At 32.9% G+C, this 17113-nt stretch overlaps 1 protein-coding gene across 1 annotated transcript; it reads left to right on the forward strand.

The window, feature by feature from the left end:
- Window positions 1-1222: 1222 nt before the first annotated feature.
- LOC122300542 (long chain acyl-CoA synthetase 6, peroxisomal-like) lies at window positions 1223-12016 on the forward strand. The gene is made up of 23 exons (XM_043111282.1): window positions 1223-1740; window positions 3621-3681; window positions 3775-3852; window positions 4131-4202; window positions 4296-4377; window positions 4531-4636; window positions 4727-4803; window positions 5316-5360; window positions 5443-5529; window positions 6155-6244; window positions 6361-6440; window positions 6557-6650; window positions 7282-7370; window positions 7462-7550; window positions 8010-8139; window positions 8259-8377; window positions 9154-9277; window positions 9366-9452; window positions 10436-10539; window positions 10642-10727; window positions 11289-11375; window positions 11474-11560; window positions 11648-12016. Exons 1-23 carry the CDS (start codon window positions 1626-1628, stop codon window positions 11744-11746), a joined length of 2088 nt encoding a protein of 695 aa, XP_042967216.1. The 5' UTR covers window positions 1223-1625; the 3' UTR covers window positions 11747-12016.
- Window positions 12017-17113: the final 5097 nt, after the last annotated feature.

A 17113-nucleotide genomic window follows, 5' to 3' on the forward strand; every position in this document is an offset into this window, starting at 1 on the left:
CAAACCGCGGCTAAAGTTAAGACTGATGGAAGGGTGGAAAAGAAAGAATTTTTTATTTTATTTATTTGTATAATTAATGCGTTTGATCTATTTTTTCAACTACATCATGATCTTACGGATTGGTGAATACTACTCATTTAAAAGGAAAAAGCAAAGTGGAAAAGATAGATTCTCGATTCAAGCCGAAAGAACACTTCTCGCCTAAAAAGATTAAAGGGCCTACCACCGCCAGCTTCAACCCTAATAAATTAAATAGTGCTCAGAGGAGACAATTCAAACTTCAAACATATTAAAATTAGTTTGAAAAACGAAATAGAAAAGGATAGGAATGATGGATTGAACGGAAACGATATTGTTACGTACAGTTATAGTTATATAGTGCAAAAATATGACATAATTATTTAAAAAAATAAAATTTATTTTTAAAAATTAATTAATTTAATATAAATTATATATTTATTTATTTTTTAAATAATTATACGATATTTATACACTAACAATTATAATAATCATTTTTCATATAGAATTATATACGCTATTTTTTAATTATTTAAAAAAAACACATCATAATTCTACATAATGAATAAATAAATAATGAAAAAACATGCACATAATCTCCGGCTATAGTCATTGTTGCCCTGCCGAGATACTTCAAGAAACTCAATTTTGATTGCTTCAGAACTTTATAAATAATTTTCTATATTTTAATCAAAGTTGTCACGTAAGTTTAGCATTCACCTCCACGAAACTTGCGTGCCAAAAACCAACAGCGTCGCTAGCAGCAGTTGATAGTTGACCATCTCTCTAAGCCAGCCATCAAGATCTGTAACCCAGCAAACTACTTTTATTTTAATAATATTTTTATAAGGATGTTGCTACTGGTACTATAAATCATACCGATAGCTGCTGGACCGATAAAGTTAAAAAAAAAATTCATTTTTCTTTACATAATTTTTAGATATATATTTTACCAATTTATTAATAAATACTTTCTTAACTATCAAACTTTTTTTTTTAGAAAAATATAACTATCGGTCAACTTGGAGGTCCAATTCATCGGTTCCCCTGCAATTTTTTTTAATAATTAATTTTCCTAATATTAATGGAGTGATATTGGGGGATGGTACGAGCATGAAGAAAAATCAAAATTGAATTATTGAAAATTGTACGTTCATCCGGAAAGGGATATAAGATACAATTACAACAGCAAGAGTTCATCCCCCCCGCACACGGGAAAGAAGCGAATTTTACTGGGAAGAGAGAGACACTGACTCCTATCCAAAACTGCAGGAGAAGCACCAGCGGCAACCACGACGCGTGTGTTTTTATATAATTATATATATATATAGATTAATAAATAGGTAATCATCACAAACATGGAGGATATCCACATGTGTTGATCGTAAGCGTCGTCATCAGCGAATTCATTCTTATCAGTATTGTTGTTATTCGTTTAATGTCGAAAATCATAATCGAGTGAACCAAACGGAAGTTTGCGTGCGTCGAACTGCAGAAGCAGTTTGGTTTTTCACTTCACGGAGCCTCGCTACGTGATCTCGGAACGAGCCGCATAAACTTTCGTCCTTCGCATTTAAGGATAATAAGTAAATATTAAAGACGTTGACATGGATTCGGCCGCGGCTCAGCGTCGTCTTAATGCCATTCATGGCCATCTCCTCGCTGACGGCGACTCTCATCCTCAGCTCCGTCCCCATCCTACCGCCGGCGAGTTCGCTCTTGGTACTCTCTCTCTCTCTCTCTCTCTCTCTCTCTAGGTGGGAAAAATATGTTAAATAAGGTAATTGCTTTTTCTTTGGAAAAGGAGTCGGGGAGCTTTTGGTGGTGGTGGCCCGGTTGGAGGGTCCCAAATTCCAAATCTCTCTCTCATTCTCGAATCTCTAATAGATTGCAGAAGTACCTGTACGAGAAAAGGTTGATGTGGATGAATTTAATGATATTCTGGCTTTGGTGATTAATATCTTTTTTGAGCTTCAGATTTTGTACAACTTTCTTATTATTGATTCACCGAATGTTGGTAGCATTGAACGCGTCACATATGTCCGTGTTCTATTGTGGAATCTGGAAAGCAAAGATTCCAAATCGTGTCGCCAAAATACCTGTTTCTAGGTGCGCAGTAATGATAATGTCTGATAAGAGATGGGCCAACCCCTTTGGTTTATTCCAATTCGTTGATCTAGGAACCCAGTTGACCTCAAGTATTACTTCTGGTTTTGATTTGGGTTTTATCTTTTTAAATCAAATTAGCTCGTTGATGATGATGTTTCTCTGGAACTTTTCTGGCTGAAGAGGCACTTCTGTGGGATTTCTGTCATGGTCATTTCCTTTATTTATTATTATTATTTTTTAATATGAGTAATCGAAAATTCTATTAAAAGAATTTCTGTGATAGTCATCGAAAATTCTGCTAAAAGGATTTCTGCGACGGTCATTGATCCTATAGTAACGTTTCTTAAGTTATCAAGGGGATCATAATTTCATAAACAATAGCAAAATTCTGAAACCAATGAAATATTAACGAAGGGGTGATGGTTAATATGAAATATGTGAATGATATGCAAAATTTTTAACTGATTTGCTCTGAGACAGAGGTTAGGTGTCTCATGTTTTGGCCATGTGCTCTAAGGAGCCCATACGTGTTTCAGGGTTTAGCAGGGCCTTCAGACGAAAACCTTAGATAACTTGAAAGGTTTTCAACTGGTGTTTCTTTATATGTCTCTTCGTTTCAGCAATCACAGATAAATATATAAACAAACAATAACAATAAATATTTTGGTCTCTCTTTCTCTCCCTCTCCCTCTTGTGAGGGAAGGTTGTTGGAAATTTTGGATATCAGGTTTTGTCGGAACTCAGTCAAGGATGAAGAATATTAAGGGAAAGAATAGAAAACATATATTGCAACTGGAAAAGTTTATTTTTGAGGAGATTTTGAGCTGGTGGTAGGGATGATGAGTGGGATAGGATGTGAGGACTCTTTTCCTTCTCTAGCTCTTAATTACTTGATTAGATATAATATTCTAAATTAGTGGGTTTAAATTTTACAGTTTATTGTCTGTAAGCTTAGTTTAAGATTTGGGCATGGGATGGTGGTTTAAGGGCTGAGTTAAGAAGAAATTGTAAGATTTGCCACCACCACAATTTAAAATGAAAAATTAAAGGTAAAATTTTGGGACTAGATTGATGTTTAAGATAGGTGGGTTTTCCTATAACCTCGCATACAAATGAAAAGAAGCAAATAAAAATAAAATAAAATGAAGCCTCATAATCTAGGTCTTGGAGGAGTCTCACGTCACCAATAAAAATGGTGCAAAAATCTGCAAAGAATTCTTGTCAATCAACGCTCACTAATTGGAGGACTTGGTGATATAAATGAAAAATAACCAATTCATAAAAAAACGTTGGTGTAAACTGTAAACTATGCATCCTGAAGTATACCTCAATTTCGTTCCCAATGGCCTCTTGCTAATTGTTTTCCTCAGACATATATATGGAAATAAAGTTTATAGTGATTTCCAAGTTTGACTATTTGTGACCATGTTTCTGTTGTATTCTTGTTGGAATACATTGTTGATGCATCAATGCTGGAATTAAATCCTGAACAGAGCAAGGGTACAGTGTTGTGCTTCCGGAGAAATTGCAGTTAGGGAAGTGGAATGTATACAGGTAGGGGTTTTCCACTTTCTTGGATTTAATTTCTCTAGATTTTCATTTTGTCCCATAGCTATTAGCTATTTCTTTTCTTTTTCATTATGGCAGATCGGCACGTTCTCCTTTGAAGCTTGTGAGTAGATTCCAAGATCATCCAGAAATTGGTACACTTCATGATAATTTTGTGTGAGCATCTACAACGATGATGGCTAAATTACTGCTCAGATCTCTTCAGTTTCACGGACATGTTTCCATGATAAAACCTTTTCCCCAATTATATGTGTCATTTGAAGTACTTTTTTTCAAATTTTAATAAAAAATTTCCCTAGAATTTTTGCATATTATAAAGTTCTAATGGTAAAAGTTAGAACTTGTTTTCCATATTATACAAGCCATTAGAAATACAATTTCTCTAGAATTTACTTTCAATATGTTAGCTGAAAGGTTTCCTTTTGCAAACATAGGCATTCAGTTGACACTTTTCGAGATTACAAGTATCTGGGAACACGAATTCGGGTTGATGGCACAGTTGGAGAGTATGTATTGCTTTTGTTAGGCGTGTGAACTAAGTTCTCAACTTTACTAATACTGTTTACTCATTCATTTGTACTACATTTGCACTTGTCCAGGTACAAATGGATGACATATGGAGAAGCGGGTACTGCTCGATCAGCTATAGGTTCTGGCCTAATTTATCATGGGATATCAAAGGTAAACATCTGAAAAAGTAATTTTATGTTCAAAGATGTTTATGCTTTATTAAAATTTGATTAGATTACCCATGAGTATTTTCGTGTTTTATAAAACAGTCAAAGTCCTTGATGTTTTCTTTTAGCATCTAACTACTGTTGCTTTATTTCACAGGGATCGTGCATTGGGTTATACTTCATCAACAGACCCGAGTGGCTCATTGTTGACCATGCTTGCTCTGCATATTCTTACATATCAATTCCTTTATACGACACTCTTGGTTTGTCACATCACTCCATAGAACTTAATAAAATCTTCCCTAGCTTCGCCTAGCTGCAGATGTTATTCTAAATTATTGCTTACTTTTCAGGTCCAGATGCTGTCAAGTATATTGTAAATCATGCTGCCGTGCAAGTTATATTTTGTGTGCCTCAAACCTTGAATTCTGTGAGTTTAATCCAAACAGTACTAAGTTGTGACTTACAAAATCTGTCTCAGTTGATATGGGCTGTAAGACATCAGTTGAGATTCAAGAACAGTAGTGGATAGCAGAATTTTTTTTTTTTCTTAATTTCTTCATAAATAGCCAAGAGGAGAAAGAAAAATGTCATGAACAAATGAAAACTCAGCTCAACCTATTTCAATAAAATATTCAATTTCAATTACCTAGCATTTTTGTAATTTTGATCTCAAATATGGTATATTTTGCCAACCAACCCTTTTAGATATATGCATCTTTTTTTCCCTGAAAATATGGGGAGTGGTCATAAAAAGCTAGATGCCTGTTGCTCTATTCTTAATGTTTTCCAATAGTTGCTTTATTTGTTGACAATTTTTATATCAGTTCTACTTGTCTCTTAGTTTATCTCATTCATGGTTTATGACATTTATAAAAAGGTGGTTTGTGATTCTCCTTTTTCTTATGCAATATTTCTTATCACGTCACTTGGAATTTGCAGTTGTTGAGCTTCTTGTTTGATATTCCAACAATTCGCCTAATTGTGGTATGAGTATACACCTCGTATCCCTGTTTATATCCTTGTTTTTTATTGCTAGTTTATCTCATCTCCTTACCCTACTACACAGGTCATTGGAGGAATAGATGATCAAATTCCAAAGCTTCCGTCGTCAACAGGAGTTGAGGTTGTGACATATTCAAAATTGCTTAGTCAGGTAATCATGTGTTCTTTCCTATCAAGAAATTAAGGTTTTGGGCCACATTCTTCAATGAAGGTTTGTTGCATTGATTTTTCTCCTTGTCTTTGCATTAATAGTGTATTAGCTAACTATTTTTAATTTGTTATCTATCAATGAAGTTGGGTTGCTCTGAAGTCATTGATCATGCACCTCTGGTTTATAAGTTACTTTATAGATCTGTGAATGCCCTTATCCTTTCAATTATTGATCTTAAATGATTATTGGGATCGCACCCTTGAGATTTGTAATTTTGTTTGTTAATCTATGTACACCCAAATGCATGCACACACATAAAAGAAACATGGATGTGCACAAAGATATTCACTCACCCATGCAACCATATATTCATGGCTATAATTTGGAGAGCTAATGTGTCCAGAACCCTTTTCTTTAACGTGGCAGAATTTACATCTTCTATCTGGTAGCTGATGCTTAATCCTTATACATATAATAAACAACTTGATCTTAGATGCACACTTTGTTACCTGTTCTTAAAATTTTTATTGAGGTCCCGCTGCTTAAATACATGATATATGACAACGTTACTTTGTTTGATTGCAAGATATTTGCTTATCTCATCATGTGAATGGTTTCATTTTAGGGCCACAGTAACCTTCAGCCTTTTTGCCCTCCAAAAACTGATGACATTGCTACCATTTGCTACACAAGTGGTACTACTGGGACCCCAAAGGTACAACTCAGTGTAGTATGACTTTTTGCTTTGATCTATTGATTTCTTATAGACATGATTTGATGAAGTGCTATCAAACCACCCGCTTTTTTCTCCCTTGCTTTGAATCTTGACAGGGAGCTGTTTTGACACATGGAAACTTGATTGCAAATGTTGCTGGAACCTCCCTTATTAACAAATTCTACCCCTCAGATGTGTGAGTATCAATGGTTTTGTATATCACATGTTACACATCAGTCTTTGTCGACTTAGAATATGAAAATTTTAATGAATTACCTTAGTGGGTTTTAAAAGTACCTTTTATCTTGCCAGTTACATATCTTACCTTCCTTTGGCACACATATATGAACGAGCTAACCAGGTGTCGATGGCATATCATGGAGTTGCTGTTGGATTTTACCAGGGGGTATGAATCCATCCTTTTCTTTTTCCTGAGATGTAATATAACTATGCACCAATGTAATTAGGTATGCACATATGTACGTTATGCACACTTCTATATACATATGTATATTGTCTATGTATATCAGAAGTCATGGCAGGTTTTTTTTTTTTTTTTTTTTTTTTTTTTAATTTAGATGGTTTGAATTTTCGAGTTCCTATTTTTGTAAAGTAGTTGAAATATTCATCACAATGTAATACATGCTGCTTTACGCTTAATATGCTATGCAGGATTGTTAGTTCTGAGAAAATATGTATACCTATGATTTAAGGGTGGTGCATGATGGTTTAGCAAATTGTTGTTGACTTGCAGTCGTTATAAATTTCAAATTTGATTGTAACTGTTGTTGTAGTCATCAATTTTAGATCAGGCAAAAATGATGCAATGGTATCTACCATCTGAGAATGGCAATCTTATTGTTTAACATAATTATCATCCAAATTTAATTTAGTAGTCAATCCATACAAGTAAACTGGAGGCCGACCTTTTGGTTATATCAATGGTGGATGTTTAACTGATATACCTTCTTTCCTTCTAAGACAAGCCTTAACCTTTTCCTTTTCCTTTTTTTTTTGGTTGTAATTGTTGTATGCAGGATAATATGAAACTAATGGATGATATGGCTGCTCTAAGACCTACTCTCTTCTGCAGTGTTCCTAGACTTTATAATAGAATATATGCTGGGTAAAATCAATGTCTGTTGCTTCTGAAATTTGTTATTCAATGTCAACTAGCACGTCCGTTCACTCATTCAGTTGAATGTTTTGATTTGCAGTATTATAAATGCTGTACAGACATCCGGTGGGCTGCGGGAGAGGTTGTTTAATGCTGCATACAATGCTAAGAAGCAAGCAATATTGAGCGGTAAAGTATATTATCAATTGGACGTCTGTCTCTTTGTAGCATCAGATTCATTCATGTTTCAGACTTTCTAGTTTTTCTTATTTTTGGTTTGGAAAATTGGAATTCATTTATCATTTTTTTTTAACCTTGAATTTGAACTAGATCTGCAATGCTTTTGGCATTCCTCCAATTTCACATAGTTCCTTTATCCTACAATTTCCTCTGAAACATGTTTTAGCTGCCACCATCTAAACACGCATAATAGAAACGTTGTTAAGGTCATCCACTGGAACATCAATTTTCCATTTGTAAAATTCAATTGTACTTTCATGAGTTCCTTGGCATTAGACGCAGAGGATGAACCTCTGATCATTAGTTTTTTTTTTTTTAAACTTTTTTCTTTCCTTTTCTTTATCTTTCACAGTAATTAATTTTTACCCTTATGGTGTCTATTGACGATGATATATCTGGTTATTTCAGGAAAGAATCCATCCCCCATGTGGGACAAATTGGTATTCAATAAGATAAAGGGAAAGCTTGGAGGACGAGTTCGTTTCATGGCATCAGGTGCCTCACCGTTGTCTCCTGATGTCATGGACTTTCTAAAGATGTAATTTTTTTTTCCATGACGCATTGAATACTAGTGCATAAATTGTTTTTCTTCCCCTCCCCCCAATCCCCTTTTCATGTAAAATAAAATCAGGCTCAATCCTATGTTATACTTCACAGCTGCTTTGGTGGCCAAATAACTGAAGGATATGGTATGACTGAAACTTCTTGTGTTATAAGTGGTATTGAAGAGGGTGACAATCTATCTGGCCATGTCGGTGCCCCTAATCCAGCTTGTGGTGAGTCCTTCACATGAGTTTTGCATAATTATGGTTCAGTGTTACCTTGTGGATGCATAAGCTTGCATAATTGAGGGTGTAATGAGTATATATTATTTTTTAAAGATAGCACATGCATGTTTTACTTACAAAAGGTTTTGGCTTGAGGCTTGAGCATCATTAAGCTTGCTCTAGTTGCAGGTTGAGTTTGGTCTTGGGTCTCATAGGAGATTCACTTGTTCAAGCCAGGCTAACTTTTTTAATTGCATTAGGTCATACAAGATCAGCAATCAGAGTAATTTAGACAATAGAGGCCTATAATGTGTAACTGGTTCGATTACTAGTTCTGAAAATATACCTGTTTTTTTCACTGTGTATCTGTGGGTGGGTCTGTGGGAGACATGCATATGTATGTTCCTTGATATATGTTCCCGTGCTTCTTCGCCCTTGGTCGTTTCTTTGTCACCATATCCAAATGATCTGATGGGTGTTAGCACGGTAGGCAAGTTGGACATTAGAATTCACCATAGCAGGGTATAGATCTTGTAAGAATGTCATGTTAGAACAATGGTTGAATGGATATGAGGAATATCAGACTGTTCTAATTTGTAAAGGTTGAAAAGAACATAACCCTAACTCGAAATCTTACTAGGATCTGTACAGTGATTGTATGTATATATGCTGCTATTTGCATTGACTAAAAATTGGGGCCTATTGACTTTTAACTTCCTCTTATGCTTTCTCCACGTCTTGCTTTTACTTTGGGTTAAGATTTAATCTCATTTTTCCTGTTTCAGAAATAAAGCTTGTAGATGTCCCAGAAATGAACTATACATCTGATGATAAGCCACATCCTCGTGGTGAAATCTGTGTTCGGGGTCCCATTATTTTCAAATGTTATTACAAAGATGAAGTACAGACGTATGAAACCTATGTATTTGCTGTTTCTTTTGGAAATTTTTATGTCCATCAAATACGAAAACATCTCATGTCTAGTCAAATTGCACAGGAAAGAAGTCATTGATGAAGATGGATGGCTTCATACCGGAGACATAGGGCTGTGGTTACCTGGTGGTCGTTTAAAAATCATTGATAGGTAAGATCATACCAGCCTAAGTATTTGGCTGTACTCGAATCAGGATTAGGGAAACTATGCCATGTTTCTCATCTTCCTAATTGTGATGGGCTTGATGGATTGTCATTGTGTGATATGCTTGATATACATTGTTGGACCCGTCCTATGGACTTATGCTTTTGGAGTTAATGTTCGACTAACATGGTAGAGGTTCGTTTTCTCCAAGGTTGTTGTCTCTAAGGTCTTTGGCTTTAGCTTGGTTCCTTAATTTTATTATTCACTTTATTACAACAACAACCTTCCACTTCACCCATTATGATCATTGACTTGTCTTTTTACTCCCCCTACTATTTGAATGACCATTTATTGCATAAGACTTTCGGTTTTCAATTTCCAAAGACCTTTTAATTTTCACTTTCCAAAAGACCTTTCAATTTTCACTTTCCAAGGGACTCTTCAGGTTCCACTTCAATGGTAGTTACCCCAGAAAATCAGGGTTTTTATTTTTTATTTTCTTATAATGAATTCAGGGACTCTTTCCAGTGCATTTCACTGGTGTGCAACTAGTTAGTTCTATTTAAAAGAAAAAATCATTTATAAATCCAGGGGCTGCAGTTATACATTGGCTGTTCACCTTAACGGAGAAAGTTTGCTTGTTGAGCAACAATGCACATGCTATAGTTCGAGTCTTTTATGCTATTTCTTCAAAGGAAGAAGTGCCTGCAGGCTATGTTTAGAAGGTTTCTTTTTTTTTTTTTTTTTTTTTTTATAGGTAATAAGAGATTTTATTCCACGTAAATAGGCATAGCCCAAGTTCACATAAATAGGCTATGTTTAGAAGGTTTTTACGAGACAAGATGGTTGTATCTACTTATTGCTCCCTACCTCTTATATCTGGTCATAATTGTACAGAAAATACATTCTAGTGAGCTCATTAATGAAGTAAGATCAATTTATTTTGGTTGTGACTACAAGAACTTACAGAGTTTTTCCAATTAAATTAGGAAGAAAAACATTTTCAAGCTGGCACAGGGAGAGTACATAGCTCCAGAAAAAATTGAGAATGTATATGCAAAGTGCAAGTTCATTTCCCAGTGCTTTGTATATGGTAAGAAAGTGGGATTTTGCTGCTGGCTTCTCTCTCACACACACGTGCACACACTCATTTGAGCTATTGAGTTACTGACTGCTTATTTGTTGCTCTTGGTAGGTGACAGCCTGAATTCCGCTTTGGTAGCTGTTGTCTCGGTGGACCAAGATATTTTAAAAGCATGGGCTACTTCTGAAGGCGTTAAGGTTTTGATTTGGTCTTTTTAACGTGGGAAAAGAAAAAACAGAGATGATAAACCTACATACTTGCAAACTTAGTGTTTGACCTAATTTCATGTTGTATATAGAAATGTTGAATTGCCTTGAGTTATAGTCAACAGGGAACGGATCTTCACGCTAATAGAAGTGGTGAAAAATCTTAGCATGTTTTTAGGCTGCATATCTGCACCTGGTAAAATCTTATCATCAGCTGAGATTGATTAGTTGAGTCTAAAATCTCGTGATTGGGTAGGACATCCAACTATCGGTTCAGAAGCCCTAGGCAGTTAGTTGTTCGAAAGTTAGTTTGTAATCTATTTAGGAGGAGAGTCCTCCAGAATGAATCAAGGCTGATGTTTCTTACACTTCCAAGAGTCTATCTCTTTTGGTATAGAAGGATGATGTCATTTTTCCTGTAAAAAGAAAGACTCTAAGCTTTTGTTTTTCCTGTTTTAGAAGTAAAATTCTGGTGCTTTGATTGAGTTGAAAAAGGAAAAAGATATGAAAATATGCATATCTTAAATGCGGTTCTCTGGATGTGTAATGCAGTATCAAGATCTAGGGAAGCTGTGTAATGATCCAAGGGCAAGGGCTGCCGTCTTGGCTGACATGGATGCTATTGGGAGGGAAGCTCAGGCAAGTTATCTCAGATTCTCAACACCATGGCTGTCCGATTGCTCCTTTAGATTTCTGCCTTAAAATTTTCTTCTTGACTTTACAAATTTCATTTGCAGCTGAGAGGTTTTGAATTTGCAAAAGCTGTGACCTTGGTGCTTGAACCGTTTACGCTGGAGAATGGCCTGCTTACTCCAACATTTAAGGCAAGTATTCGGTTTCAAAACTCCCGAGAGGAATTGCATGGCTCGATTAAAAATGATTTTCTTGACTATTTTCTTGTGTTCCACCAGGTCAAGAGACCTCTAGCAAAGGAATACTTTGGAAAAGCAATATCTGAAATGTATGCCGAGCTCTCAGCCTCGGACCCCTCCCAGAAATCACTGAAGTAGAGAGGTTGTGAGAAGCAGAGCAAGTATGCCCCCCCACACAGATTCTTGGAGCTTTCATCATCTAGTGCTAACCATCCTGCATCATAAATTTTTCACAAAATAAAATTGAAATTAATTGACTGTGATGTTCCTCAGATCAGAGGATTGTACATTTTTGCCCCCACCCCACAATAAGAAGCAATAATTTTGAAAGCTACAGTTTCAATGTCGCAAAGCACTGTCCATAAATTTAGAAGTAATAAATGGACATACTGCATGCATTGATAGCTAGCTAGCTAGTTGTTATTTATTTATTTATTAAGTCAAGTCATATAAGGGCTAGCTCTTCTTTATTCAATTCAGGATGCCATACTGCATGCAATATAATGTGTACGTCATTCAAACTGTATGTGATTTTTTACACATGATTCCGTTCACCAGGGTTTTTTTTCACATCATCAAAGATCTTGTTCCACTTGTTACCTTTTACACATGATGTCGCGGACAACGAAATGCATATTAACAATAAAATTAGATAAAGTCTTAAAATACATGAAGATTGGCAGAAAAATGCGAGGCATGCCATGAAAAAGTGGATTTTTTTCACTAGGATCTCATATGTGCACCACTTTTTATAAAAGTGTCCACAAGTTTTTTGCTCTACATTTAGGCTTCGTTTAATTACACAGATGAGATGAAATGAAAAATTTATAAATAGTAATGAGATAGTTTGTAAATAGTAGTGAAATATTTGAATTAAGATGTTTTATGAAATTTTGAGTAATAAGAGAGAGAGAGAGTTGAATAAAAATATTATAAAGTTTAACTATTTTTAGAATATAATTTTATTTTAAGATTTGAAAATATTTAATTATTTTTTGCATTTTGTTTGAAATTTTGGAAAAAAATGTATTGATTAGATGAAAAAATTAAAAAATATTTGTATTTTTAGTATTTAGATGTTAAGATAAAATAAGATGAAATTGAATGAAATGATCTCAAAAATTTGTGAAACCAAACTGTGCTCCAGAAGCAATAAGACAACAATGTATTCATTTAACGAAGCGTGAGTTTCGCTCTTGTAGAGCTTCTGATTTCTGAGGGTTGCGCTGTCAGGGAAAATGCCATTACGCCTAAATATAAAAGAGCAATGCTACATACAGTCGTGGAATTGCAAACGCCGCGCAATCGCTTTGAAAAAGAGTGGGGTCCACGATTAAAAAGTTAGTTTTTTTTTTCATATGGGTCCCATATTAATTCATTTTTTTCAAAGCGACTGCACGCCGCTTGCACAACCACGACTGCAAATATCATTTCTCAATGTAAAATGAGCGGAAGCCCAAAGTCTAGTTTCTGGGCTTGGCCCCCATATTGGTTGAAATTCCATTAGTTGAATCATTTGTTCGAAAAAAAAAGGCTACTGTTCTATTTGACCGCTTAGTAATTTTTTTTTTCTTTTCAACTCAATAACTAAAAATAATAATTTTTAGAGTATCAATGTATTTTTTATATTTTTTTAAAAATATTTAAATATATTAAAAAAAAATATATATATATATATATATAAAGAAGCACAAATATACTAGCGGTTAGGAAGAGCAATGCAATTAAAACGGCAGAGTAACAACGCTCCATTTGTTAATATATGTTTCTTGATCGTAAGCCTGGTAAGAAATTCATTCAGATGCTTAATATAAAGTAGACTCTTGGTTTTCCTCTCTTTCTCTTGGACTTGGAGGCAAGTTCAACATCAAATTTGACTAAATTTTTTTATTCTCTATTCATCCAAACACATTCCACGGTCCACCGACCATGTTACAGAAAAATAATACTGTGGATTTATAGAAAACGTGCAAACCAACCAAAAAAAAAAAAAAAGGCAAAACGATTATTGACATTATAGTAAACGTGATCATCCTGACTAAAAACATTTTTGCACGTGATTCATTTAAAAGTGAGAATCATATTTTTCAAAACAGAAATTCTATTTACATGTACATGTCTTTTATTAAAAGAGAAAAAAATATTATAGAAATATTTTAAAAATTTTTAAAGATGAAATTATATATGCCTGTATTGCAGTCCTCAAATAAGGACAGTACGTAGCATTGCTATTTTCAAAAGGCTTGTATGGATTTTAAAATTGAGCAATGGTACGTACAGTCCTCGAATGGGGACTGCAATATAGACCTAGGTAATTTTATTTTTAAAATTTTTTAAAATTATAATAATATTCATCTTAAAATGTTGTTTTTTCTCATTTAATAAAAGACTTGCACAAGCAGTCTCCAAGTGGGGACTGTAAATAGAATTTCTCTTTAAAATTTTAAGACAAATTTTATTTGCAGTCTCCAAATCCCATGTGTAGATCATTTATTAAAAAGAAAAAATATTATTTTAAGATGAATATTTTTATAATTTTAAATATAAAATTACCTAAACTTGCATTGTAGTCTCCAAATGAGAACTCTTATGTAGCATCCTTAGACTCATACTTGTCATTTTTCTTTCCTTTATTGTTAAAAAACCTAGAGCTAGACGGTTCTTTCACAAATACTTGCCAACTCTAAGGGTTGTTTGGATTCAGAAACTATTTCATCTCGTCTTATTATTATAATTTTTTTAAATTTTCACACAAAATATAATAAATAATTTAACTTTTTTAAATCTTAAAATACAAATAATATTTTATTCAACCCAACTTTAATTTAAAATCATCTCATCTCACTATCTAAATAGCTTGTTTCATTGATCTTGATTTTGATTTTTTTTTTTATAAATTAATTTAAATAGAAGAATGTCTATAGCAATTTAATGACTAAGGTGTCACCACTACAAATTCTTTTACAACCGAGAGCTTATAAAAATAAATGATTTTACACAACAGTTTTATAAAATGGTAGTGGCATTAGCTGTATTTTTTTACAAGATCGTTGGGTAGAAAAAAGTTGTAAATTGGAATTATTTTTCTTAATAATTTCAGCTTATAATGTTGATTCATTTTAATAAATAATTATACACCCCTTAGTTTTAGTCCTCTAAATAGTTGATCGAGTATATTAAAGTCATATTAATATTAAGATTTCGTTTGGTTTTACATATGATTTCAAATCATTTTATTTCATCTCATCTAAAAATTATGTTGCCCAGATGACTAACACAAGAGGGGGTGAATTGAATTGTATTAAAAAAAATAACAATTATAAATCAAATATATAATATAAAATATAAACAAAATATAAAATAACAATAAATATAAAGAGTAAGGGTAAAAGAGAAGCAAACTCAGTATGTTAACGAGGTTCGGCCCCACTGCCTACGTCCTCGCCTCAAGCTACCCCTTAAAGATTCCCAAATTCACTATTCAACCTCCTTCAGGTGGAGATAGAAATCTATTACACCTTTGAACAACACCGCTACAAAGGATCCGTGTAGAATACCCTCTACACTTGGAATCACCTTACACGTAGTGATTCAATTATTCCTCGTGTAGAATACTTTCTACACGCACAAGGGTTATACACACCCTTTTTCTGATACAAAAGCTGATAGTGGGTAGGTTATCAGAAAAACACTCTTCAATGAGTGAAATAAGAACAATACAGCGCAAACTATATCTTTCAAAATGAACAAGGATTAAGGCTCAATACTTAGAGAAGAGAGAATGAAAGCTTTGAATGTTGGTGTTGTGAATGTGAAGCTCTCAAATGATCTATTTATAGGCATATGAGTCTTTATATTCAAATTTAAAAAGATTCACATGTCAAAGACAACATCATTCACTTTTTCAAAAAATTTAAATAAAAGGTTCTTCTTTTTCAATTGTCAAAGACAACATCATTCATTTTTAAAAAAAATCAAACCTAATCTTTTACTTTTGGCATATGACAAAATGAGCACACTTTCATTTTCAAAAAATTCAAACCTAATCTTTTACTTTTTGCATATGACAAAAGGAGCACACTTTCCTTTTCAAAAAAATTCAAACCTAATCTTTTACTTTTTGTATATGACAAAATGAGCACACTTTACTTTTCAAATTTTTCAAACAAAATTATCTACCTTTTATATAAGTCTAAAAAAGCATCAAAGACTTTTTGAAAATATTCAAATAAAACATGCACATGTGAAAGATGACAATTAATCATCTTTAATATTTTTAAAATTCAACCATTTAATCAAGGCATGCACATGTAAAAGATGACAATCAATTATCTTTCAAAATTTTCAAATTTAATTTTCAAAAATATTTATGCACATGTGGAAAATGTATTTTAATGCTTTATGATAAAATATTAATTTTGAGCATTAATCCTAATTTCGAATTTTAAGAGATTTACAACATTACTCTATGACTTTAATGTGAACTTGTTTCCTTCTTGCTCATGCTTAATTTTTTGATGTGCTTGATTCCATTGTGTGAACAACTTGAGTTTGAAACTCATTTATTCTTTGAATTCATTTGTTATCATTAAAATCCATGTGTAGATTTATAATCACATGAAACTTGAAACCTTGGGTTCAACAAATTCAAATACAAATATATACATATATATTTTCAAATTATTAACTTTTTCATCAAATAATTACCTAATCATTATAATTTTCCTAAACTTTCAAATAAAACACAAAAAATAATTCAACTCAAATTTCAAAATAAAAGCTATATTAAACAATTATATTCTAACAATATTTTAATTTTATAATATTTTTATTTACTTTTTTCTCTCTCAATTTTCAAAATCACATAAAACATCTTAACTCAAACCATTTTATTACTATTTAAAACTATATCACTACTATTTATAAATTTATCATCCCATCTCATCTCTTGCCAACTCTTCCATTAAGTGGCTTAGGGAGTTGCTTAACGCTGCTAGTGGAAGAAGGCCCTCCAAAAAATTCTCTAGTAGAATCTTATAAAAGAAAAAATAATTCGTGATTAGAAAAAATTGAATAAGTTAATGAGAAAATATAAAAAGTATCAAATAGAATTTATGTAATCAGTTATTATTTCAATTATTGTACTTATTTTTTCTTCTAAAAATTCAATTTTTATTGAACTTTTCTTAGTTTATAATTTTATTTTGTTTGGAATATTTTAGCTCACCATCAAATTTTTATTTTTCATATTAAGTCATTAATTTATAAAGATGTTAGAAATACTCCTAATTGCCAAAAAGGTGCTCATTGGGATGAGGTTTTTTTTTTTTTTTTTTTTTTTTTTTTTTTTTTTTTTTTTTTTTTTTTTTTTAAATCTTGTAAAACTAAATTTCATAAAATTATCTCTAAGTCGATCATTTTTCAATAAATATTAAGTCGGTTATAAATTGAAAATGTGGTATAAAATCTTCATTAATAATTTTGCTTTGCAAAATAATAAGAATT

This window comes from Carya illinoinensis, chromosome 2, assembly GCF_018687715.1.
Source record: "Carya illinoinensis cultivar Pawnee chromosome 2, C.illinoinensisPawnee_v1, whole genome shotgun sequence".
NCBI lineage: Eukaryota > Viridiplantae > Streptophyta > Magnoliopsida > Fagales > Juglandaceae > Carya > Carya illinoinensis.